The sequence below is a fragment of the Mytilus edulis genome, chromosome 13, assembly GCF_963676685.1.
Source record: "Mytilus edulis chromosome 13, xbMytEdul2.2, whole genome shotgun sequence".
Lineage (NCBI taxonomy): Eukaryota > Metazoa > Mollusca > Bivalvia > Mytilida > Mytilidae > Mytilus > Mytilus edulis.
In genome coordinates this window covers 39,282,739-39,308,527 of record NC_092356.1, presented here as the reverse complement: position 1 = coordinate 39,308,527, position 25,789 = coordinate 39,282,739, and the positions used below count along the sequence as shown (strand labels likewise).

Below are 25,789 nucleotides of genomic sequence, written 5' to 3'. Positions count from 1 at the left end.
AAGTTAATACATTATATGACTATACAATGAATAACTCTACTTTTGTTCAGATTTGTGTATTGGAACAGATGAAAATAAAGATGATATTTTTCCTTGTACCTGGGTTGGTTACAATGTATCAGGATCAGCTTCTATCAAAGATGGATATTTGTTACTTGATGGCATCAAAGTTAGTCGTCTGTCAGATCTACAAACTGTATCTTCACAGCTGGCTGAAAACAAAACTAGCATTTTCCATATGGAACCAGGACGGACATTATTTCTGACCATGAGAGTTTGTAATGAAGCAGTACTCTGTGCTAACAAGTCATTAGGAAGTATACTAATTACAAATGATAAAACTGTGTTGAAGACCTCTGAACATGGAGAGCCCATTGAACTTGTACAGTCTATTGAAACAGGATCCAAAAGGAGAAAACGAGATACAAATATGATTGTAGTGAAGACTCCTGAAGGTAAATATACTATAAAATTAAAAATGCATGGGAACAGGGAATTTGTCAAAGAGACAACAACCCAACCAGAGAGCAGAAAACAGTTGAAGGTCACCAATAGGTTTTCAACACAGAGAAAATCCTGCACCTGCAAGTTGGCTTCAGATAGCTGTGAAAGAAAAATGCATACTAGTTCAGCAAATATCAATGTCACACTAAACCTTAGTTCAATGAAATATTAATTTGTACTAGTTGTTTTAGGAATCTTTATAATACATAATTAAAATTTAAAACAAAATTGACATGCAAAAAGAACGATAAACAACCTTTTTGCAGATTTTTTTTTATTGATTTGCCAATAAGATATTCATGTTTCAGAGAGTTCTGTAATTAGGATTACAAATTATTATAAAGTTTTATTAGTTGTGTGTAGTCTCAATTGCCATGCAAATGTCATTTCACCCTAGTCAATGTAAATTTTACATGTCATTCCTTTAGAAGCATCACAATATTTGAACAAGTACATTTAACTGTAAAATTTCTGATTGTTCTTTTTGTGTGTGACTGCCAAACAAAACCATAGTAACAAAATAACACATGAACATAGAAGACACACCAGATAGCTTCAATGATAAAATTGAGAATGGAAATGGGGAATGTGCCAAAGAGACAACAACCCGACCATAGAAAAAAAAACAGCAGAAGGTCACCAACAGGTCTTCAATGTAGCGAGAAATTCCCGCACCCAGAGGCGTCATAACTGCATTTAGAGTAATTCCTACTTCTTGATTTTGTTTAAAAAAGAGATTATATTTTTACTACTTTAAAAAATCTTGTTTTTTTACAATAAATGAAGCCATAAAATTATTTGGTCTCTAACCTTGGATGTGTTGTTTTTTTTTCAGTTTGAACTTGAAAAAGATAACATCTTAAACTTTGTGTGTTCCCTAAGTTTTGAAATTTTAATTATATGTAAACATTTGATAAATAGGATTGGTAGAGGGACAGACCATTGTACTTCAGCCAATATCTGATGAAGATCTAACAACAGAATATGGGTCTGATTCCTCTCCTGATTTCCAGCCTTATATAGTCAACCCGGCAACTACACAGGATATGGTTGAAAGAGTATTATACAAAAGGTATCACAGCTTGAACTATTGTACTTTTATCAATTAGTTGTAGACATTAAAATATTCCATTCTCAATCTTATAGTACCACTGCCCATGCTTATCAATATCTAATGTTGGTTTTTGTGATTTAAATAAGTTTTTAGAAAAGATAACTGATATTTGATTGACAGGTGCATTTATTCAGCAACCTTTTTATAGACCATCTTAAAATCTTAATTGATCTTATTACATATTACCAAGATTGAAATAATGACCTATTTCCAAGGCTCATCACATTCACTAGTTATATATCTAGAAAGTGTCCCCTAGAGCCTGTTACACTATTTTGCCAATTTTGAATGGAAAATTTTAAGTAATCAAAATGATAAGCGGTCTTTTTCTTAACACACAGAATTGGTATATATCCTTAAAAATCCACATAACTAGGATATTTTATTTATATTTTTTTTCCAGAATACATTCCATGGTAATGACATTTTCTGTGATACCAGTTGGTCACCTACCTTTGCCAGGACCAATGAATATTACATATCCAGATACTGTTGGCGAGAATGAAGACAACAGAACAGTTCTGGCTCATTGGAATACTTGTATGTCAATATCAAATATTCTTAAAATATTTCTGTTTGCATTTTCCTTTGCTATTTCCTACAAAGCTTATTCCTTCTTACTAACAAGATTCATATTGGTAAGTTTTACCCTGTGACACATTTCCTTCCACTCCATTGCAAGATTGAGGTATAAACTAAAGCAGTAGCTCACACTACATCTTCTTTTTTTTATCATTAGTAACTGTTTATCATTCTTTTAAAAAAATGTTCTAACTTTTTTCCTAAAAATTTAGATAATTCACATGTTCAAAAAAATGTAAAGTGCATTAATATTTAACCTGAAGCTATTTCATGATATAGTAAAGTAAAATATCTTCAAAAAACTACTTTGCCAATTAAAACTAACCAATATGTGAAACATTTTAAGTCCACTGTCAATTGGTGCAAAATTTATGATAACTTCTGATATTTTGTTTGGTGATTAGATCTACAGCAGTGGGAGATGACAGGGAAGACCTGTGGTGAAACATCAGAATTAGAAGTTGATGATGGAGAAGGCACAAAGACATGTACAGTTCAGGTAATATTATTCTCTGGACACTAAATTATTCATTAAACCTCCTGAAAACAAAGGGATCAATCAACCTCATCCTGACCAACTTTTTTTTCCATTTTCATATTTGTTAAATGTGTAGAATAATTTATCATCTTATGCAAATGTTACCATGTAAAGAATTTGTATATGTTTTAATAATTTATTAAAAAAATAAGCTTTAGGGGGACCAACCTGTGCAGTTTCGGTTTCAATGCTCAAGATATTTAAAACAGCTTTGAACACATTAGAACATTAGAATAAAGTTGTTTTATAATTGCCCCCTCCCCCCCCCCAAAAAAAAATGTATAAAACACATACACAGTTTCTGTTATTGGCCACTGTCAGAAAAATCACCCATCTGTTCCTGTATTACTAGTATATCCAATCAAACAAGAATTTGTGTATGACATTATGCTGATAATATTAAACATTTGAGGTATTAATTTATATAATCAATGTGAAATACATTTATTTTTTAGATTTGTAAAACATGGAGAGAAAAAGTAGATGGTATCAACCAAACTAATGCATCTGTTTCATATTTCTCAGAAGAAACACAATTTGCTGTGTTTATTGTATCAAATACGGTGTATAATTCTCCACCAACACTCATCAGTGACAGGTTTATTTCCATCAAAGAAGATGAAGGTATACAACTTATAATAATGTGTAAGGAAAGGGATGATGAAAGAAAGAAATTGATAAATTCCTAGTTCTTCCAATACTTTGGTTTTGATGTTTGTCCATTTACAAATGGAAAAATTGCAGAATTTTTTGTTTCATTTTCTAACTTTTGTTTAACTCAACCAAATGTAATAAAACTTATATACAATACTAATTACCACATGATACAGATCAAGTTCTAAATTGGGTGGCGTCTCTTTTACTGTTCTTGAGTTATTCCCCTCTATAAACATAAAAAATGCTGAATTTTTCATTTTTAGTTGGCCTCTCCCAAATGTTATAAGACTTCTCAACAATACTCATTACCAGGAAATTCAGATTAAAGTGCAAATTTGGGAAGCATCACTTTTACAGTTCTTTAGTAATGTCCCTTTATCATTTTATATGATATGCAAGCTGGGGCATCATCTGTGTCCCATGTACATTCCCAATTTATTTCTCCTAAGACGTATATTTAACCCTTGATGATGATGATTTTTTTACTATTTCTTAGGTACATTACAATACCAGTTGGAGGCTACAGATGAAGAAGGTGATGTAGTTACATTCTATCTCAGCAGTCAAACAAACATTCTTGGAAAAACACTGCTTTTTAAAGATGGCATGTAAGTGACTCTTCCAATAATATATTACTGAAAGGCCAAAATTAAGGCGACAGAAGTTCATGTATATAAAAAGTTCATAATAAGATTAGGAATACAAATCATGGTAACAAGAAACTTGCAGGAGTGTCATAAACTCCAAAAGGAGGGAGACAGGGTGCTTTGACAGGGTAGACATGGCTTGCTTTTCATGAATCACTCGCCATACAATTCCAAATTTATGTCAAAATGTCACAGAAATAGGACACAATGGATAAAATATCAGATTAGAAGAATTTTCTCATATCTACAGCTCTAAGACTGAAAATATGTTGCTATTGAAACAATACACATTCCAAAAATTTGTGATGGTAACCGTAAAAAGCCTCTTCTAATAGAACAGTAATGAATGAATAGCATATATCATATAAAGAAGTACTGTTTGGATGCAGTATAGGTTATCCCCTTAGGTTACAAGGTCATGTTTGAAAATTGCCTCAGGTCACCAGGTCATTTTTAAGTAAATTTTATAGTTATAAACTGATCTGATTGTTGATTTGAAAATTTGTAATGGTGTGACAATTTTTGTCCCTTTTAAAAGAGATGGCAGTTTGTACAGTACCATCCAAACACAACTGGAGACCAAGTACAACTTATCATTATGAAGTGAACTAAAAATATATGCCTAATTGGGATTTTGAAACTCAGATTATGCAGTTTACAAGACACTGAAAAGCAATAGTACGAGCAGTGTATGGTGTCATTTTAACAATATTCTTGAATATTATTTTGTAGACTGCTGTATACACCATGTACAGATTGTTCAGGTGTTGAGACCTTAACAATCATCCTAACGGAAGTACAGACCAATGATGATATACCTCCAGCCAGCAGTGAAACAACAATTGTCATTACCATAATAGATTCTAATGACCCACCAGAAATATTCCTTACCCAGTATGGTCAATCTATTTTATCATCAGATCCAACAGAACCAGTTTTGGTAAGAAAAAGATTTCCTGGGTGTTTTTTTAAGAAACCCTTATCATATTTCACCAAATGATTGTTTAAAAGACCAGGGTGTTAATACATTAATTATCATCAAGAATTACTTGAAATATCTTCTATAAAGCACTGTCTTAAATGAATGATGACAGATTAATTTTAAGATAAAATGTGCAAGTGAAGCCCTGGTTGGCATGTCAGTTTTTGAGTTATATTTTGAAATTTTGCATTGAAAAAAGGTAAACACTAGATAGAAAAAATGTTTTCCTACATCAGTTAAACAAGAAGCCTCAGAACTTTTAAAATGTAGTATTTAATGACCTTGATAATTTTATACTTAAAAATTTTTTTAAATAAATTTATATGCAGGTATACTTAGAACAGAAGAGAATATTTAACAAGAATAAATGGACACATGATTTTACTGCTGTAATAGGAGCATTTGATGTAGAACAACAAGATCTTTTAATGAAAGTGTATCGACCAACTTATGGGGCAGTGCTTTTCTTGCATGAAAAAACAACAATTCCGAATATTAATGATTGTGGACAAAGTTTGAATGTAAGTACTTCTATGAAAATGGCTGGGATGTAGAAATTATTCCTTAGCCATATGTATATTTGAGAAAAAAACCTGATAATGATTATTCGGTGATATTTTTATTGCAGTCCTTACCTTAAAGTGTACTATTACCTTAATTTTCTTTTTGGAAAACTTCATTAATTAAAAAATAAATGCTACATTCATATAACATGGGGATATTTTAATATTTCTTACCATCTTTGAATAACACAATTGATTTATTTAAGAAATACAACAAAAGCACCATCAATGATGTTGGCCACCCAATCAGATTTGATAAAAAAAAAAAACTAGTTTTTCAATATGAATGGGAAAACGTGCCACATTATTTATTTTTTATAAAATGTTTTCTTTTTTTGAAAGGGACCTTTAAGACACAGCCAAAAGGATTATAAATATTTGTGTATGGTTGAGGGCAACTACTCATAAAGGTCAAAATGTGTGGTTATGTATGCAAATAAAAATGCAATTGTATGGGTCAGGGTGATAGCCATAATCAAATGCCTTCCATCCTTATATTACTTTAGATGTATGATATTAAAACTGATTTGTATTGGGGGAAAAAAATAAACAAGTAATTTTTTAGTCCACTGATGATTTTATCATTTTATTTCCAGGTAGCCACTGAACCATGTGGTAATTTCAGTGAAATATTACCACATGACAAAGATGATATGTCCTGGATTTATTCCACATTGACCTACAAACAGGCAATGAATGTGTCTGGGTATGATGTAGTTAAATTGTATGTCTCAGATCCTATGAATTCTTCATCAGCTGTAGTGACAATACAGTTTGTCATGATGGAATCACCTTGTCACAATGATGGATCTTGTCATCGTAAGTTGAATAAAATTCAGATACATGTATTGATGGAAATAATGAAATATAATAAAGCGAAAACATAAGAACAATCAATGACAGGGATAACATCTATCTTGTTTGAAATATTATCGTTATCATAATGAGTAAAAATTGAATATTGCTTGACATCAACTAGATTTAATTTCAACTTAATAATTAACAATCAATCATTGTTGTTGTTAGGTGAGAGGAAGTAGTAAACACCATCATTAACCCAATGAAAAGCAAATGGACATATCACACATTGCAGGATAGACCAAATAATTAATACATTTTGTTAATCCTTTCATTATATCAGACTCCATTCAGTAGGATACAAGAAATATCTCTGCATGCAGCAAATATATAACAGTTTACAACCTTAAGAAAATAGAAATGAAAGAATGATTAAAAAGAATTCCAGATACAAATGCATAAAGTGAAAAAAAAAACTATGTAAAAACTGTCCATGTAATATCAATTAGATTGCCTTTTTTTTTGTTATTTCAGCAAAGAATGGCAGTAACTACCCCTGCACAAGTACTCGCAGAGCAGAAAGTTTTGACATGTACTATGACTGTGTTTGTTTACCTGGATATTCTGGTGTATACTGTGAAGAAAATATTGATGAATGTCTGAGTTCACCATGTCTGGAGCCATATGAATGTCTTGATGGTATTAACATGTATGATTGTCGATGTCCAACAGATGAGCCTCATTGTGCTTTCAAGATTTGGACCATCCCAGTGATAGTTCTAAGTTTGCTGATTATTATAATAATCATCATTTTCTTAGTTCATAGATATATGAAGAAAAGGTAATTTTTTTTAAATCGGTAGATCTATTCGCTCAATGATCAATGATATATCATCTTTTTTGTGTTTTAGACATTTTAAGTTGGTTTGAAGCAAATTTTAGTTCATGATGGATCTAACATAGATTGTCATGCAGAATGAATGATTGATAACTGATTCTGGGGTCATTTTATTTCTCTTAGTATGCCAGTTATTCTTTCCTATATGAGATGTTTTAAAAAAAACATCATCTTAATATGCAACTACAAACTATGAAGTAAACAAAAACACTCCATAAATACCAATTTGTATAATTGATTGTTAGCAAGAGTACTTTGATTGAAGTAGGTTTTGTTTTGTTGATGTCAAAGAATTTAAAAAAAAAAAACTGATAGATAGATGTATGTTGTTTAAAATAATTGTCTCATTTCATTTGTATTTCAAAGAATTTTACAGCTTGTCTCTGCAAAAAAAAAAACTCAACAAATAAGAATGGAAATATCTGAAGGGCTTTAAGTTGCAATAATTATCATTTCTTACTGACATAATCTTTTAAATGATAAACTTGCTAGCGTATAACCGGTCTGACTAAAGCCAGCCAAACTACCGATTTGCATTTATGGTAACTTTCTTTAGTCATACAGGTGCATGACAGTTAAGTTTGTAAGTTCAAACATTTACATCTTAATGGGTACATAAGGATGTACACCTCTGAGGAGCCTAAAATTTCTAGAATTAAACTTTTTTTCCTGATTTTTGGGTTTATAAGATTGTAACAAAATAATTGGTGAAGAAAAAATCATATGGTGGTGCACTTCTTTTTTTGCTAAGGCCCTTTGAAAATGCCCAATTTTGATGATTTGCCCATTTTTCATAGATGTTTACCTATTTTTGGGCTATTACCGTGAAAAAAATCACAGTTCTACAATTAAACTTTTTTTCATACTTTCTATAAAGATGAAGTGGACCAAACTTTTTTTTATACTTTCTTTAAAGATGCAGTGGACAAATCTGCATAAATTTTACTTAAAAAAACTAAAGGTAGGTGTTAATATAAGAAAGTTTTGTCATATTTTGACGCTTTTTTGTGTAAAATTTACCGTGCTGTCAATTTTGTATTTTTTGTGAGTTTTCTTAGTTTTAAGAACAAAATGCATATTATTTCAACTTATTTGTTATAAATGATTAAAAAAATACATACCTAAGAAATTTGAAAAGACCAAAATGATATGGGATGAACATGATTCTTGTAAAATAATTTTTTGTATCCCTCACCCATTTTCTCAAAATTTTGACTAAAAATACTGACTTGATTAGTCATAAAATTTGAAAACTGGATTACTCAAAGACCATTCATTGTATGTACTAAATTTTTTCACAGAGTTATGTTTGATTATAATATTTTTAAAATTCATTGATATTTTCCACTTGTATCACATATTTTGGAAAAAAATCAAGAACGAGATTTCAATTAGACTGAACGAGACTGAAAAGTCAGAAGAATACATCCATAAGCCTAAATGAATAACTAAACTTTGTTTGACTCTATAGGAAATCACAAGATTTTACTAACTGAATTGTCTTTCATTACATTGATCTTCTAATTGTTATATTTGTGTATTTTGATTGATTTATCTATATATTTTTTTTTTCATATTTCCCAGATTACAAAAGAAAGAAGACAAAGCAGACATTTGGAGTCAGGTAAAGTATAGAGCTGTTGTGTATAGACTGTTACATATGTCATTCTGGGATTATGCAGATTATCACTTTGCATAACTTGAGCAAATGGTCCTGCTTTTTTCCCATCTGATGTATTATAAGATAAAGAAAACTTATGATGAATGGGTACAAATGTGGTAATTTTGTAAGATTATATGAAAAAATTAAGAAATAAAATCCAAAACTTGTATTGATTTCTGTTCCAAGTTTAAGGTTTCATTCAATTATGTCCTTGCCTTGGAAGGGGAGCACTCCAATAATATTTTATAATTTTTGGAAAGATTAGAACTTGTTCTAAATCTTTACTTAGGCACTGGCCTCCCTAACAACAGGACAGGTTAGCTACTGTTACTAAATGTATTCACACTGAAATATAGTTCCCTATGGTTATCATGTATGTGCACATAGTACACATATAAACTGAAAAATGGGTATATTATTGGATCAGTTCATTCAAGAATGTATGTCATTAAGGTGTGTTGATGTGCAGGCTTTTTAAAAACATTTTGATTAGGTAACTGGGTATTGATTCAACTAGTTTGATTGACAACTGTCATTATCACTAAACAATCAGAGACAAGGTAGACCTTTAATTACAATGCCCCACCTCCTAAACTGCCAATCAAATTGATCACATTACCTATCAACCTCAGTCTTACATAATTATACAGACCACTCATTATACATATAATTCTTAATACACAAGTATTTGACCTCATAATTGAATACACATATGATGTTTGATATTTATAAAGATGATAGATTTATTTATTGCCAATTACTTTTGATCTACATTACATAAAGTGATTCTGTAAATTATATCTGAAAGATAAATGATATGGATTAACAAGATCTTAAAAAAATGAAATATGAATATAAATATGAATAAATAAAAAGTATTCAAGTAAAGCCTATAGTTTACTAGTTCAATTTTTTTTGTTGACACTTTAAAAGCTGTTTGTCCAGACTTGTGTCTTACAAGGATAGTTGGTAACATTTACTAGAAGAATTTTTGCATTTTTTTGTTTTTTTGAAACATGTTTAGAACCAGAAACATAATATCGATAAGATATAAACTGCAGTTTAAATAAAATAGAGCAAATTAAGAGACCTATATTTAATTTGAGCTCATTTTATCCTCATACTGGAAAAGCAAGTTTCCTTCTAAAGACCTGTTGTAATTGCAATGTTCAGCAATAGTATGTGCTTTATAAATGTTCATTTTTCCCCCACCATACCTTAATATGAAATAATTCAAACTACTCTTCTTATCTTTCCATGAGTGATTTCCATCACTTTGATTATGATATGTCATTTTTCTCTATAAGGTAAACATCTTTTTTATAGTGATATATAAATAATTTCATTCACATCTGAGCTAAAAGGCTGAATGTTTCTAGGCAGTAAAAAATGTAAAACCTAAAAGTATGACAAAATGATAAAAGTTATTGTCAGAATATGTTAATGTTAACAATCCTTAATCTGTAGATTATTGTTTTCAGGACTCTGAAGAATCTACAGATGAAACAATGGTAATAATAACTGATTTTATATTAAAAGATTATACTGTAGTATTCCAAATTCACCTCTAAAACAACTTTAAAAAAAGGACTACAAATTTAAAAATTACTTTATTTTGACATATTGCTTTGTGGTAATAAAAGTTTTGAGCACTATTATTGTACTCCTGAGTCAAAAATCTCTCATGTGGAATTTTGAATTTTAAAACTGAGAGTTGACTATCTGTAGGATACATTATATAAAACTTTGTTCTTGACTAACTTGATGAACAGGTTTAATAAATGTACTGGTTAATGGTGTCGATCCAAAGCATGTTCAACAGCAATCAGTCATCCATCATTATGAAGTGAAATGTTTTGAGTTTAGGGTTTTGACCATTATTTCACCAAACATGGGTATTAAGAGTGTAACATTGGATTTAGTCCTATTGGGGATAATATTTTTGAAAATTGTTTCAAATATTTTTGTTGAAGATGTTTAAATACTGTTAATTCAATTAATTACTTTTTTTCCCTAGGGCAAAGTCATTGATGATGATTTGGAATCAGCAGGTTTACATGTAGGTATTAATGCACAATGTATTTATATAATTTTACATTAAGTAATTACACTTTTCCTGATTTTTCCATAAATTGAAGTTTGTGAGATTATTTCATGTTGTCATTGACCAAATAAAATAAGAATTTGGTAAGAAAAAAACTTCATTAAAGATGCCAGAGTTATAATGTTGAACTCCTGCACTGAATTTAGTCTACAAAAGCCTCATCAGTGGCACTTGAAAAAAAAAGAGTTAATAAGGCGAAATAAAGTACAAAGTGGTAGAGTTGGGTCATGTAATCAACAAAAAAGAATATTGTATGTCATCAATAAAAACACAAATTTTTACCTTTTGGTTTAACTTCATTTCTGGCACAGTTCCAAGGGAAAAAAATCGTAATATCATGTGCATTCAAAGCTACATTTTCTCCTATTAGATGTATTCTAATTGTCTTGTCAAATGATAAAAGCATCTATAGTTATAGCAAAATTCTAAATACAAGGATTAAATTACAATTCTGTTTTGTCATCTTTGTTGTTATTATAGCATACAACAATAGCTATTTAGCCATCAGAGTATTGAAAGGTCAGTTTATCCCACTCTCACAAGAGTTGATCATTTTGGCATCAATATGAAAATAGGTAGTATGTTTGCAATTGAGAAAACTATCTACCAGGGATCAAATGACAGACATTTTTGTACTGGATGATGGTCTAAAATATTAATTATATATATCTTTTAAAACAGCAAATTAACATTGAAGAGAACCAGGATGAAAGTAATGATTGGTGCGACCCTGTAAAGGCTTTAAATCCTGAAATAGGTCGACTAATAAACCCAACAAGGAGGAACAAGGTACATCCTGCTCCATCAAGCTTTGCAATGACTTCTTTCCCTACTGCCAAGCCCAATCATGAAGATGTAGTTGAAGAGGAAACTAAAAAGAACAGTGATATAAACTTTGGCCTTTCATATGACCTACCTGTGGGTCATATAACAATGAAACCTGTATCAAGACCACGCATGCCAGCATTTTCTGCCCCAGAAATCGTGTTTAAATTACAACATGAAGGTAACACAGAGAGCTCTGATAGTGAACAAAAATCAACAGCTGACACAGAAAGTAATCCTGAAAGTGATTCATCAACTCCAGAGAGGAAACCATTTCATCTGCAACCAATTCCTGCAAGTCAAAAAGGAGAAATGAAAAAGGGAAATCAGAAAAGGGGTATTTCAGCACACGATATGGATTACAGTAGATACAATGATCAGAAGCAGCCAAAGAGAGACAATGATGCTTGACAGTTTTATGTGTGTTTTTAATTTTATATTAGATAGAAAACTTTTTATTTTTTTTTATACATATAAATGATTTGTATTTTTTTTACTGATAAGTTTGTTTTAAAAAGTTTGCTTGTATCATCACTTTGGTTTAACTGTAAATCAATGTTGTTTATACCCTATGTCATTTAAAATTTCAATAAGATAAAGTCATTTTGAACTCTTTTTGCATACTGGAACTAACAGTGTCTGTCTCTCTGCATAAACTTAACATTTATCTTTTGACAAACTCAACAAATTTGTTTGTATTTTCAAAAACTTTTTTCTTGAATTTACACAGACTGATATTGAGATATTTTTTAGTAAAAATGTTATTTAGTGACTAATGCTTTGAAAAGTTTCCACTGGTATATTTTCTCTATAAATACTTATTCAAATATTTGTATTTTTATACTTTATTAAAATAATTATAATCACTTTTTATTAATTTCATTGGCATACAAAAGTTTTCACTTTACATAGGCATATGCTTCAAGCCTTCAAGATGCTTTAAAATTATTGAAAAAGTGAGGCAGTGTCTACAATGTATGTGCACATTTGTGTGTTAATTGGTATAGCAGTGAGAGTGCGACCTTTAATCTTCTTGTTCAAGTTGTCATCCTGTTGGTAGCTGTTGTGCAGGGTTTTTTTTTGTATTTTTCTTTGATGACACATGGTCTAGATTTGCAAAAGGAGGTTTGTGCTCACATACACATAAAACTTCTTTAAATCCTACTATAGTTTGTGCCTTTACCAAATATGACTATCTGGTAAATGATGGGTTTTGTTTGTATCTTTGGGGTATATCTTCTTCTTTGACACTACTGAACCAATTTCAACCAAACTTAAGCTGAATGATCCTTAGGGTATCTAGCATCAAGTTAGTGGGGTTTTTTTTCTGTTTAATCAAAAAAAAAACATGGCCACCATAGCTAAAAATAGAAGATGGGGTAAAATGCAGTTTTTGTCTTGTAGCTCAAAATCAAAGCATTTAGAGCAAATCTGACATGAGTTAAAAGTGTTCTTTAGGTCAAGGTCTATCAGCCCTGCTTTTTCAGATGAATCTAATAACCCATTGTTGGGTTGCTGCCACTAAATTGTATATTTTAAAGAAATTTTGCTGTTTTGGTTATTACCTTGAATATTATTAATGATGAAGATATAAACTTAACCGCAAAAATGTCCAGCAAAGAAAGATCTACAAATAAGTTCATTTGACCCCTTGAGAAATGAAGCAGATATGAAGGATTGAAAGGGTTAATCTAAAATAGGTATTGACCTGCTTTTAAAGGTCTTTGTGTCCATCATAATTTATGTGTACAGACTTTTCATTTAATAGAAATAGGAAGATGTGGTGTGAGTGCCAATGAGACAACTCTCCATCCAAATAACAACTTAAAAGAAGTAAACCATTATAGGTCAATGTACGGCCTTCAACACGGAGCCTTGGCTCACACAGAACAACAAGCTATAAAGGGCCCCACAATTACTAGTGTAAAACCATTCAAATGGGAAAACCAACGGTCTAATCTATATTAAATAAAAAACGAGAAACATGTATAAATTACATAAACAAACGACAACTACTGTACATCAGATTCCTGACTTGGGACAGGTGCAAACATTTGCAGCGTGACTAAACGTTTTAATGGATCCAAACCTCCTCCCTTTTTCTGAAACAATAGCATAACATCACAACATAGAAAAACACACGGTAAAATATCAATTGGCAGACTTAACTCAATCAAAAAACGTACATTAATACACTATAAACAAATAAATTCGATCTGCGATATCTGAATGCAAATGCACAGTTAATTAAATATTAGGGACAACCATTCAAGGCCAAAAAGCAAACAAACAAGTCCAAACAAAGCCATGCCAAGACACAACTGCGAAATATTTAACCCATCGAAAATATTCACTTTAGAAAAAAAAACGGTTTAAAAAAAGAAATACAAGTAAATCTTGAAGTTATAGAAATGTAGTAAGAAGTGAAACTTAGAATATTTTCCAAATAATCAAAGCTGGTATATAGATAAGATTTATATAAATATAAAATAACAAAAACGCATTATAAACATTATCAACAGGTCGAATTAACAAGAAAATACGATTTGAGAGTATTTTAACATTAAGTTTATATATAAATTAAACTTTTTAAAGATAAAGTAAGTTCATAAAGCAAACTTTATGTCGACACATTTAAATATAGAATAATTATTTTTAATAGGAAAGGGTGTGTTTTATGTTCAGACATAGAAATTTCTGTGATGTATCGCACCATTGTCACCATTTGAATGCATCATCCTGTAAAATTCATATGTGCAGATATGACAAAAGCTATCTATAGAGCAACGTCCCTATTGAACTGAAGTCTACAGGTTTCAACTCTGGAGTTCCCAGTAAAGACATCTTTTTCGCATACACACATTTGAGGTATACAATTGCAACATTTAAAATAAAACAAAAGTTGAAAATATGTAGGACATCTTGATAGATTCTCGTCCGTTCATATATTCTGAACTTCTAAGATATGAAATAAAGTCCATAGACACATTGGAAAAATTGCAATTTTAAAGCTACGATTGTCTATATTGTTTCTTAAACAGACAGTTGCCCTTCATACAACTTAAGACACTTAATTCCACTATTGCCCATGAAAAAGAATACATTTAAAAAAATAACATAACCAGTGATTTTAAGCCATGCATGTTCCCCTAAAAAAACAGTACTTATAGTTTATATTAAAAAAAAAACATGACGAAAACTCAGTGAGACACTTTGCATCTCGACTGTTTATTTTGAATTGCTATTACATTGTCCAAACTAAGCTTTCATATAGTTTTTCTTTCTAAAAGTATTCTATATTTATAAGAATCAGACATTTTATGAATTAAAACATTTCATATTCAGTAAAATATGTGTAAAATTTCAAAATATGTTTGTAGGAAGTTTCCACGGGGGAGATAATAACTTTTCTTTCAAAAAGTCTTTATTCAAAAGAATAATATTTTAGGTTATCTCCCCTGAAAACTTATCAATAGCATATTGTTATTTCACACATATTTTACTGAATATATGATGTTTTATTTAAAATGATATCTGATTCTTATAAATATAGAATACTTTTAGAAAGAAAAACTATATGAAAGCTTAGTTTGGACAATTTTATAGCAATTCAAAATAAACAGTTCCTCTTCAGCATGGAAATGAATATAATATAACTATACAAACTGATAAACTAATTTTGTCACAGCATCATTAAAGTGGAGTTAAAGTCTTATAGAATATTGTAAGTATATTTTATTTGATCACCTTGCACTTTCACATTTTGACTGAACAATTTGTTCAATATTCTGACCAGTTGAACAATTTGGTTTAATAAAACAAATTGCAATTTGGTCAAAATTTTGAATGAGTTGCAATTGGTGGAGAGCAGCACTAACAGTCAAGTCACTGTAATTACATTGAAAAAAAAATCTGATTATCATTTAATTCAACAGTATGCTTTAAACAATTTGTCTGCCTCTATTTATGTGCCGATTATGAGTGTTTAAAACAGAAAATGTGTATTATGCAATTTAGAGACTATCGGTGATGGATACCATTACAATTTTTATTGTTTATCTTTTGATGACGTTAGAAATTGAAATATATTACATTTAATCATAGGAATAGGCCTTACACTTTGAAGTTTTAATGAATTCCAAAACATGTTCAAAACTGAATGAGATTATTATTGATGTGATTGTATTGGGATCTGTATGATAATCTCTTTACCTCTGTGATTTGGTTTGTGAGATTAAAGATATATGAAATAAATAAAAAAAACACTCTAAAAAAGTTATAAGACAGCAATTTTCGGTGACATTGCTTTCACAAATTCCAAACGAAGGTAAAAAGCTTTGAATTACTTTAATGATATTATTTATCCCGTTGAACATGTTAAAGCAATTTTTATCGTTCATTACACACATTTTCCACAAAATTATGATTGTTTTTATTTACATTAAATGGTTCAATTTAAGTTCATTGTACTTAAACATTCACAACTTAAAACTTGAACATACTTCTACTTAATATGGTTAAATACATGTACTTAAAATAACTAGACAATTGCGTTTCCTTTGATGAATCGTGCTAAGGGGAACCATTGGGATTACAATTTTGTCGCTTATTGAAAAATTATAGTTTTTGTATCCAAAAATAATTTCCCCCGAGATTTGATTATAATTATTTATTCATTATATTATTGATTTAATCTTCTTTTAGTATTTTAATTAACCCTTAGCATTTTATTTCATTTTAAGTATATAAATGTATTTTTATGATCACGTGATACATGTAAACACTTGATGAGGATGGACTAAATATTTACTAATGTCAAATAAGTCAAGATGGATTCTTTGATGAATGTCATTTTTATTGCCAGTGTAATTCATTTAAATTGTAAGTATTTTCTTACTTAATTAATATACAATTTCTTTCAAATGAACGTAAATATAAACTGTAAAAAAAAAATACATCAAGTTGTGATTCATAAAGTTTTTTTAAGTGAAAATATTGTACATGTATCAGCGTCAATGAGACAGTAATCAAACAATACGAAAATACCTCTAGAGGGTAATGTAATGTATACAAAACATTATAAAGGTTTTCTTAAGCAACTTTGATTATTTCTATACATTAGGTAGTTTTCAATTTTTCCCATAATTTGTCAAATGCCTAAAAGAGGTAAACAAATGTTTTAACGTTTTAATGGATTTTTTTTATTTTTATTTCTTTTATCTATTTCGAAGTAAATATAAATATAATGGTAGTACATATTGTGAAAATTGTCAATGAGTTCCCTTTTCCAACTTTTTCCTTAATTTTTCACATGCCCATAAAAGGTAAACAAATGTTTTAATGTTTTGATGCCTGTTTTTTTTAAAATTATTTTTCTATTATCTATTTCGAAGTAAATATACATATAATGGTAGTATTTATTGTGAAAATTGTCAAAAATTTCCCTTTTTAAAAGATTTTTTGTACACTAGAAGAATATTAAAAAAAATGTGTTTATTAGATAGCAAACATTTCTCTAATATTTCGGATAATCTAACAAACAGTGAAAATCATTTGCCATGTCAGAATCCAAACATTTATTGTTAATTTCAATGTTTGTACCCTAAAATGAAAACAGATAAACTCCATTGGTGAAATGCAATTTAAAGACTGTGATAACTAAATGCAAGGTTATGTTTAAGCTATTAACCAGATATGACTGTAGTTTTAAGACGGGTAATTAATAACAAATTTAACCGTTTGCTGCTATTACCAAAACAATATATGAGATATTATTGTGGATCACACAACTTGACACAAAAGACTTACTCGTATATTTATCTATACATGTCCCCGGATAACATACAACACACGTATATTTAAAAACATGCTCTGCCTGTTATTGACGTCTTTGCACTAAACTCATTGGATGTTGCATGTGCACTGATTGATATTTTAGTCTTAGATATATGACTGTTTTGTTCGTTGTTGATTTTGCATGAGTACTGACATATCTGTACTTAGTATTTTTGCTGTTGTGGGGATGTATGAATATCCTGCTATGCACGATCAATGATTGTGTTGGTTGTTTTTCTGCTTTGTATCGATCTGATGGATAAAGCCCTTTCCATGTGATTTTTTTAGTTTGTTCTTATGTTGTAATGTTACACCAACGTCCCCGATAAGGTGCTAGCAAACTCCGCCACATTTTGTATGTGCCTGACCAAACACAGAAGCCTGTAAATCTGCGTTTGTCGTTTGTTTCTATAATTCAAGTTTGTTTTTTGTTCATTGTTTTGTACGTAAATCAATTTTTACAATTTGAAAGTTCTGATAGTCCTCTGTTATGACAAGCCGTTCTCGTCAAACGTGTTTTAATAATCCATTTTTTGAACTAATACACACTGAAATGAATACAAAACGTAAAACACTCACAGAGAATTGCAAATTACACACTGATTTTTTTTAGATTTCTGTGTATGATTGTAAAATTTTGAATCTCAGTGTTTGGAACATTGTTTTTTTACGACAAGAACAGATTGCCATACTCTGTCCAACAGTTCACACTCTTCAAAGAGGTTCAATAAGTTTGAGATATTCAATAACAAAAAAGTAAAGTAAAACCAGTCATGGTTTCGAACTATTTCAGAACCAGTTTGGAAAGAATATCAAACCTGCTGGAAACTGAAATCAATTAAGAGGCAACAAATACGCCCTTATTCAGCACTTCTGTGTTGACTTGAGTTATCATTGATATGTTCATAATCATGAATTAACTGTTTACAAAACTTTGAATTTTTGAAATACTTAGGCTTTTCTTCCTAAGGAATAGATTATCTTAGCTGTATTTGGCAAAACTTTTAGGAATTTCTGGTCCTCATTGCTCTTCAACTTCGTACTTTAATTGGCCTTTTTAACATTTTTGATTCGAGCGTCACTGATTAGTCTTTTTTTTTTTAGACGAAACGGGCGTCTGGCGTAATAGAAAATTTTAATCCTTGTTTCTATGATGAGTTTATTGTTACGAGGCCAGTTATAAAGTTTAAGTAGAAATTATGAAAATTACAGACATATACCACAATGCATTTTAATTTTAATTGCCTTGCATTGATAACAGTTAACGTAACTTTTCTTATTTTACACCGATTTTCAATTTTCAAAATGGTGATTTACCCTGTACATTTGTAAGGGAGGTGCGAAAGATATTAAATGGACAGTCAAAATCTTAGATCGAAAATAAACTGACATCGACATCGCCAAAAAAGAAAAGGACAAACAGACAAATAATAGTACACAAGACACAACATAGAAAATTGGCAGCGCGTCATCCCTACAATGGCTTCCATTTCTACGATTGTGAAAATGAACTGGCGTAATGGGGAGATAATTTTGACGAAGTAGAATCCTGATTGTATGATATGTGTGTTTTACGGTTTTTTAGCATTTGATACCAGTTTCTGTGTCATTCCGATTCATATTGCCGAGCATCTATATTCTAGAATCTAATTCTTTTCAATGATCGACTTGTATTGTCTATTTGATGTAGTTCTTTGCACATTTATTAATAAATCAAGGCTCGCGAGTATTACATAAGTATCAAACCAAATTACTGCATGAATAATTAAATGTTACGCGTTTTAATAGTGTGTACGAAGTAAGGACATATTGTCGTGGACTTTGTTAAGATTATTTGAATACGATTATCTGTAATTTTATTTTTAGTTGTTTTTGGATTACCACCCCCTCTACCAAACCTTGTTCCTGAGGCTTGTAACCTAACAGTTTGGCATGGGCATTCAGATGTAACATCACAGCGAATTGTCGTATTGGAAGGCGATACTATTAATTTGGTATGCGACGCCAGGTGTACAAATGACCATTACACACCAGTTCTCAAATGGATAAACCCAAACTACAGACTTGTGTGGGATATTCCTGGCAGGTAATCTTATATACCACTTTCAGTGATGTATATGTTCATGGCTTTTTCAACGAAGTATATACTATATTGGTAGTTTGATGATTTTAAGTCTTAACTGTTATGTCTGCACACCGTACCGTTTTGTTTCTAGCCAATATCTATGATTGGTGAGGTAGCAAACTGAAAGTTTGTTTAGTATCTGATATTTTTCATGACAGTGACAGAGATATAAGTTTTGAATCTAGGATTTCAATGGTGAAGGACTATGGTACCTTTTATTGTCACATTTCTATTTATGAACAATTCATGATGAGCTCAGTCTCGAGCTATATGGTTTATTTGCCGTTTGAAAGGATCTTTGGAACCCCGATCTATCTGAATTTCTAAACTGTACTTTTAGACTTTAGTGGACGTAATACGTTCATATTTAACACCGGCTATATAGAATTATCGTTGAAATTTTGTTGATTGTAATCATATTTCTAATCACAGATTTTGAAATTTTTGTTTTTCAAACCTTATCAGACATATTGTTATAACTTCAATTTTGTTATATGAATTCTGACATAGGATTTGTGTTATATTCCATTTGATTTTAGTCAGCTTGAGTAATATTTCTCAAAAATATTAGTTCAGTAATTGATACTTTAACCAACCACCACGTCAAAAACTTTATAATAAAAGACATCGTACGGCTTCGGATGGATGAGCATTCGTTTTAGCTTTTATCTAAAAACACAAGTTCGCTACCACAAGTTGTTGATTTGAGGTCCAAAGTACTGATCACCTGTTAGTCATGCTTTTCATGTTTTAAATTAAATATTGTGTCCGTAACAGTACATAAACTAATTGTACGAACGGTTAAAACTAATGTTGCAACTTCCTCCGGATGTGCCGATAAAACTTCGTGTGTATTACCTATATCATTGAAAACATGTGAATTTTACAGATTGTTCACAGCACCAATGAACAGCCATCGTTTGCAAACACTCTATATACAGGATATATCAGTAGAAGACACTGGGGTGTATAAATGTCAAGGTTGGGTTGGTCACTGGACAGAAACATTTGTCCAAATTGCTATGGGTTTGTATATTTAAACAATTTAGTCCTTAAATAGAATAAAGTTAAATAAGTGAGGCTGAATTATTTATGACAGCATAAAAAACACCATTAACAAAAGAAAAGCTGCAGTAAAGAACAGTCATGAACTATTCAAAACATGTTCCAATGGTGTTTGTTAATTGAAAGGGCTCATGCTTCCAAGTAGACACCGGGGTTTATAACGTTCCGGCACAAAAAGAGTACTATGACCACCATACATGATTTCGGCTTTTGTGTTGTGATTCAAAACCCGTTCTTCTGTATATATCCGTTTACATGAAGTGCAATAATGGGAATAAAACAAATTTGATATATTTTATAAATTACAATGTAACCTTTCAAAATGAGAACATGAAGTATTTCAGTAAATATCAATACGACCTCAAACCCCTGAATCCAAAAATCAAAAGACATGTAGAGATTAGACGCACATGTATATAGGAAAAATGGAAACTGGAAAAGTGTGAAAGTAACATTATATTTTGCTTGTTACCTAGATATAACTTGTTATTCGATTTATGACATGAATATCAATTATATAGTAATTTTAATAAATTTACTGTTGACAAAACTTTAAATTTTTCGAAAAACTAAGGATTTTTTTTTATCCCAGGAATAGATTACCTTAGCCGTATTTGGCACAACTTTTTGGAATTTCGGGTCCGCAATGCTCTTCAACTTTGTACTTGTTTGGCTTTATAACTATTTTGATCTGAGCGTCACTGATGAGTCTTATGTAGACGAAACGCACGTCTGGCGTATTAGATTATAATCCTGGTACCTTTGATAACTATGATACACTATATTTGCCTGCAATGTATAATCTTATCTGTTTTTGTTTATAGATGTGATAGACGTAAATGAATAAGACACGAAGATGTTGGATGATAACAAAGAAAAACAATCTTTATATGTGCAATGTTTTTTCCCTACATGACACTAAATAAGTCTTCAGACTGTGATGTGATGATAAGACAAGTGCCTAAAATGTTTTGTTCAATGTGTAGAATGTGGATTTATTATTGTATATATGTTTATTAATTATGTGTCCATATAAATTGTGATTTACAAATTTTAAATTGTTTGAAATACTAAACATGATTAAGTCAGTATTAGTTAAAATTTTCCTTGCTTATAATAGATTGGTTCATAGTGTGTATAATTTCTGCAGAGTAAAGCTAGAAGTCCACCGATAAACTTGCAAATTTGGCACATTGTATCTATTACATATAGGTCATTGTTTGGCCTATAATGATAAGTATTGTAACTGATACCATTAAGTGAGTTGTAAATGGGTCGAGAACAGGAAGCAAAACTTAACAACATTCTCAATAAACTAGTTTTGTGATATTTTACTACTGTCACTATATATATATATGCTTTCTTTATGATCATCATATAATGTATTTTTATGATTATTGATAATCAGCTTATACTCATGTGAACATTTTTTTGTGTGTACATACATGTATATGCTCAAATATATGTAAATAGTTATCAAAGGTACCAGGATTATAATTTAATACGCCAGACGCGCGTTTCGTCTACATAAGACTCATCAGTGACGCTTAGATCAAAATACTATAAATTCAAAAATTATTGCGTGCATTTACTATTGCGATTTTGTCATTTTAGACTAGAACGAGATTTTAATTTTTGCGATATGAAGAAAAATCCTGTTTAAATTCAGATTTATGTTTTTAAAAAATGCGAGTTCAAATCATTGCTATGTAACTCAATCGCATTTTTCGCATTAATAAAACCATCGCAATAATTTCTGAACTTACAGTAGTTATAAAGCCAAACAAGTACAAAGTTGAAGAGCATTGAGGACCAAAATTCCAATAAGTGGTGTCAAATTCGGCTAAGGTAATCTATTCCTGGGATTAGAAAATCCTTAGTTTTTTGAAAAATTCAAAGTTTTGTAAACAGGAAATGTGTAAAAATTACCATATACTTGATATTCTTGTCAACACCGAAGTGCTGACTTCTGGACTGGTGATACCCTCGGGAACGAAACGTCCACCAGCAGAGGCATGTAATATTGTTATTATAATGCTTACAAGAGAAGATTTCATAAGTTGGTAGAATTTAGGTCTGATCCTTTTTGAATCATTAATTACATGAATGAATATGAACCTAAATGACTTGATAGCAAAATGGACGATTTGATTTGAGGTGAAAAAACGGGGCAAGTATTTGCGTTCCGTGAACGTCATCTGTTTCACGTTTTCCTAATAAAAGAACATAGATTAGAATAAATACAGGGATACACGTCAGTTTCACGTCATGTAACATGGGACGAAACCTTATCAATTCCTTGTAAAAAATCTTCAGTGACGCAATCTTTATATGTGCAATGTGTTTTCCCTACATTACACTAAATAAGTCTTCATACTTTGATGTGATGATAAGACAAGTGTTTACAATGTTTTTTTCAATGTGTAGAATGTGAATTTATTATTGTATATATGTTAATTAATTATAACTTTTCCTATCTAAGGTCGGTTGTTTTGGGTCACTCTGGCCTCTTTCACCAATAAAAACTGGCCGCCACGAAAAAGGCTAAATGTGGTGTTAAAAGTGGCGTTAAAACACCAACAATAATTAATCAATGACGCCAAACTTATAACGTAATACACACGTCGTGCGTTCCGTCTACGCAAAACTATTAACGACCCAAAATTTACACAGTTCGCAAGTCATATCAATTAGGAACAACGTTTCTGTATTTAAAACTTTTAATAACTGACAAAATGTTATGCATGTTATCCATAACTACGAATATGGGTCATACATTGTTTATGTTGTTAAGCCTTGCACCTATATATTTCCGATACTGATACTACATTTTTATTTTTATTACTACGTTGATGCTGCAAAACCCTATTTTTAGTGAAAGATAAACATTTTTTAATGAATAAACCGAATAAAAAATTATGTATTTTTATTTGTGTCTGAATTAAATTCGGATCTCTTTGCTGAGCAGTCTGAAGACGTTTGTAGATATTATTTTAATATGTTCAATTTATATGATTCGGAAATAAAATGCATTATAAGCGCCATGATTTCACACCTAAATAATGTTTTATCTCAGCAAATGAAAAAAGGCAAACTAAAGAATTTATTTTGTCAAAAGATGTCATACACTTTTTAATTTTCATTTCTTGGACTTTTCCTCTCTCCATAAATCGAGGTCTAGTTCAGGAAGTCCTTCACAAGTGGTAAGAGGACTGAAAATATAAAAATAAAATCTTGCTTATAGAAATAGTTCACTCTTGGGAACAGACCGGTTAGTAAGGACAACAGAAGTACACTGCTGTTCGAAAGTAAAAAATCGATTGAGACAAAAACAAATCCGGGTTACATGTACAAACTAAAACGAGAAAAACACTTCAACTATAAAAGGAAAACAACGAAATTATTGAAACACTGAAGTGAACAACAAACATACAACAATGCAACACACACAGAAACGAATTATAATATAACAACTGTCATTTCCCTTACTTGGAATAGGACATTTTAAGAAGAAAGTTACTATTATTTATAGAATCCTGATATTTACAGCTGTATAGATCAAAAGTGGTAAAAGAATTTTACGAGTAAATAAATCAATTCTATGATTGGTTAAGATATCCTATTTAGAAAGTATCGTTAGAACATTATTTCGGCTTTAAAGTGAATTGTAAAAATTTTTGGTCAGTAGAAAAAAGGAGTTATATACAGTCAGAATTCTTCTTCGTCAAAATTATCTCTCCATTACGCCAGTTCATTTTCACAAATGGAAGCCACTTAGGGATGACGCGCTGCCAATTTTGCTCTTGAAAACCGATAAATTTATTCAAACAGCACCATTATGATCCTTATATATCTACTAGTTAATGAGCATCAGTTAATGATCTTGTCTGCATTGATTCAACCTAAAACTATTGTCTGATCGTTTGTCAGGTGGAATTTTCAAAAATTTTTAAACATTAAAAAAAATTCTAATTAAATATTCCGTGGAAGGGCAGACTAAAAAATTTCAGTGGTTGAAGATTATAAACCGTAGTTATCGAACACACAAAATTTTTTTCCCAAGATATGCATTTTCATCATCCATTTATAAAGACTGTCGTCAAGTACTTTCAGTAAAAAAAAAATAGCTTTTCGAACTTTGATATACAAAAATGATAGAATCTGAAGCAAGATGATATATCAAATACTCTTGATTTGTACGTTTCAAAGACAAAATATGCACATCAAACGCGCCCTAACATAAAAATTTGCACTCGATTTTCGCTTTTCGATACAATTGTTACCCATTTTGTTGATTTTGTTCTTGAGTCACATAATGGAAGGGCAGACACAAAAATTACCGAACCTATAGATTTATATGTTTTCCGTCCGTGGTAATTTAAAAAAAAAATATCTGAGGTTATGCATTTTCTACATCCAACTTGATAGATACCCTTGTCGTTGACTTGATATCTTATTGTTCTGCATTACTATGTAATAGATACATTAGAAACGTATGCAAATGGTGGTTTTTTTTTAATAAAACACTTCGTAATTGAGAAGAAAATTGTCATTTTATTTGTTTCTATTAACTTTTAAAATTTTTGTTACTATAGTAAACATTACAGTAAGCATGTATCGCCTTCTCTAACAAAAAGCTTCGATTCTTTTGTTCTATTTCAACTGGGTTTCCGACTGTATATATATATATTTACATCCCCGCATATGCAGAGTTGTATATACTCAGGACACTTTAATTTACAATTGGCGTTTACAGCTCATAAGTTTAATATTCATTTTGATCACATACGCTCAGAAGAAAATAAATTAAACCGTTATTTTTCTCGTTTGAAAATTATTTTACATTGTCATGTCCGAGCCTTTTATAGCTGACTATGCGGTATGGGCTT

General features: G+C 30.6%; 4 protein-coding genes across 4 annotated transcripts in view; 3 read left to right on the top strand and 1 right to left on the bottom strand.

Moving 5' to 3' along the window:
• The window catches only part of LOC139500299 (uncharacterized), a 221,066-nt gene extending 208,324 nt beyond the window's left edge, over positions 1–12,742 (top strand). The window contains exons 149-162 of the mRNA XM_071289042.1: positions 51–455; positions 1,426–1,576; positions 2,022–2,158; positions 2,605–2,699; positions 3,194–3,362; positions 3,892–4,003; positions 4,775–4,982; positions 5,354–5,545; positions 6,184–6,406; positions 6,920–7,226; positions 8,868–8,907; positions 10,428–10,457; positions 10,964–11,005; positions 11,732–12,742. Coding sequence (XP_071145143.1) covers positions 51–455; positions 1,426–1,576; positions 2,022–2,158; positions 2,605–2,699; positions 3,194–3,362; positions 3,892–4,003; positions 4,775–4,982; positions 5,354–5,545; positions 6,184–6,406; positions 6,920–7,226; positions 8,868–8,907; positions 10,428–10,457; positions 10,964–11,005; positions 11,732–12,286 — 2,666 coding nt within the window. The 3' untranslated portion in view covers positions 12,287–12,742. The remainder of the gene's footprint in view (positions 1–50; positions 456–1,425; positions 1,577–2,021; positions 2,159–2,604; positions 2,700–3,193; positions 3,363–3,891; positions 4,004–4,774; positions 4,983–5,353; positions 5,546–6,183; positions 6,407–6,919; positions 7,227–8,867; positions 8,908–10,427; positions 10,458–10,963; positions 11,006–11,731) is intronic.
• Positions 1–25,789, top strand: part of LOC139501253 (uncharacterized) — a 599,145-nt gene that overhangs the window by 322,287 nt on the left and 251,069 nt on the right. The window lies entirely within an intron of this gene.
• On the top strand, positions 15,560–24,024 carry LOC139501485 (uncharacterized). The gene is made up of 4 exons (XM_071290573.1): positions 15,560–16,756; positions 19,577–19,796; positions 20,725–20,861; positions 21,725–24,024. Exons 1-4 carry the CDS (start codon positions 16,705–16,707, stop codon positions 21,745–21,747), a joined length of 432 nt encoding a protein of 143 aa, XP_071146674.1. The 5' UTR covers positions 15,560–16,704; the 3' UTR covers positions 21,748–24,024.
• The window catches only part of LOC139501484 (chorion peroxidase-like), a 31,944-nt gene continuing 30,140 nt past the window's right edge, over positions 23,986–25,789 (bottom strand). The window contains exon 13 of the mRNA XM_071290572.1: positions 23,986–24,112. Within this exon, the coding sequence (XP_071146673.1) occupies positions 24,040–24,112 (73 nt within the window). The 3' untranslated portion in view covers positions 23,986–24,039. The remainder of the gene's footprint in view (positions 24,113–25,789) is intronic.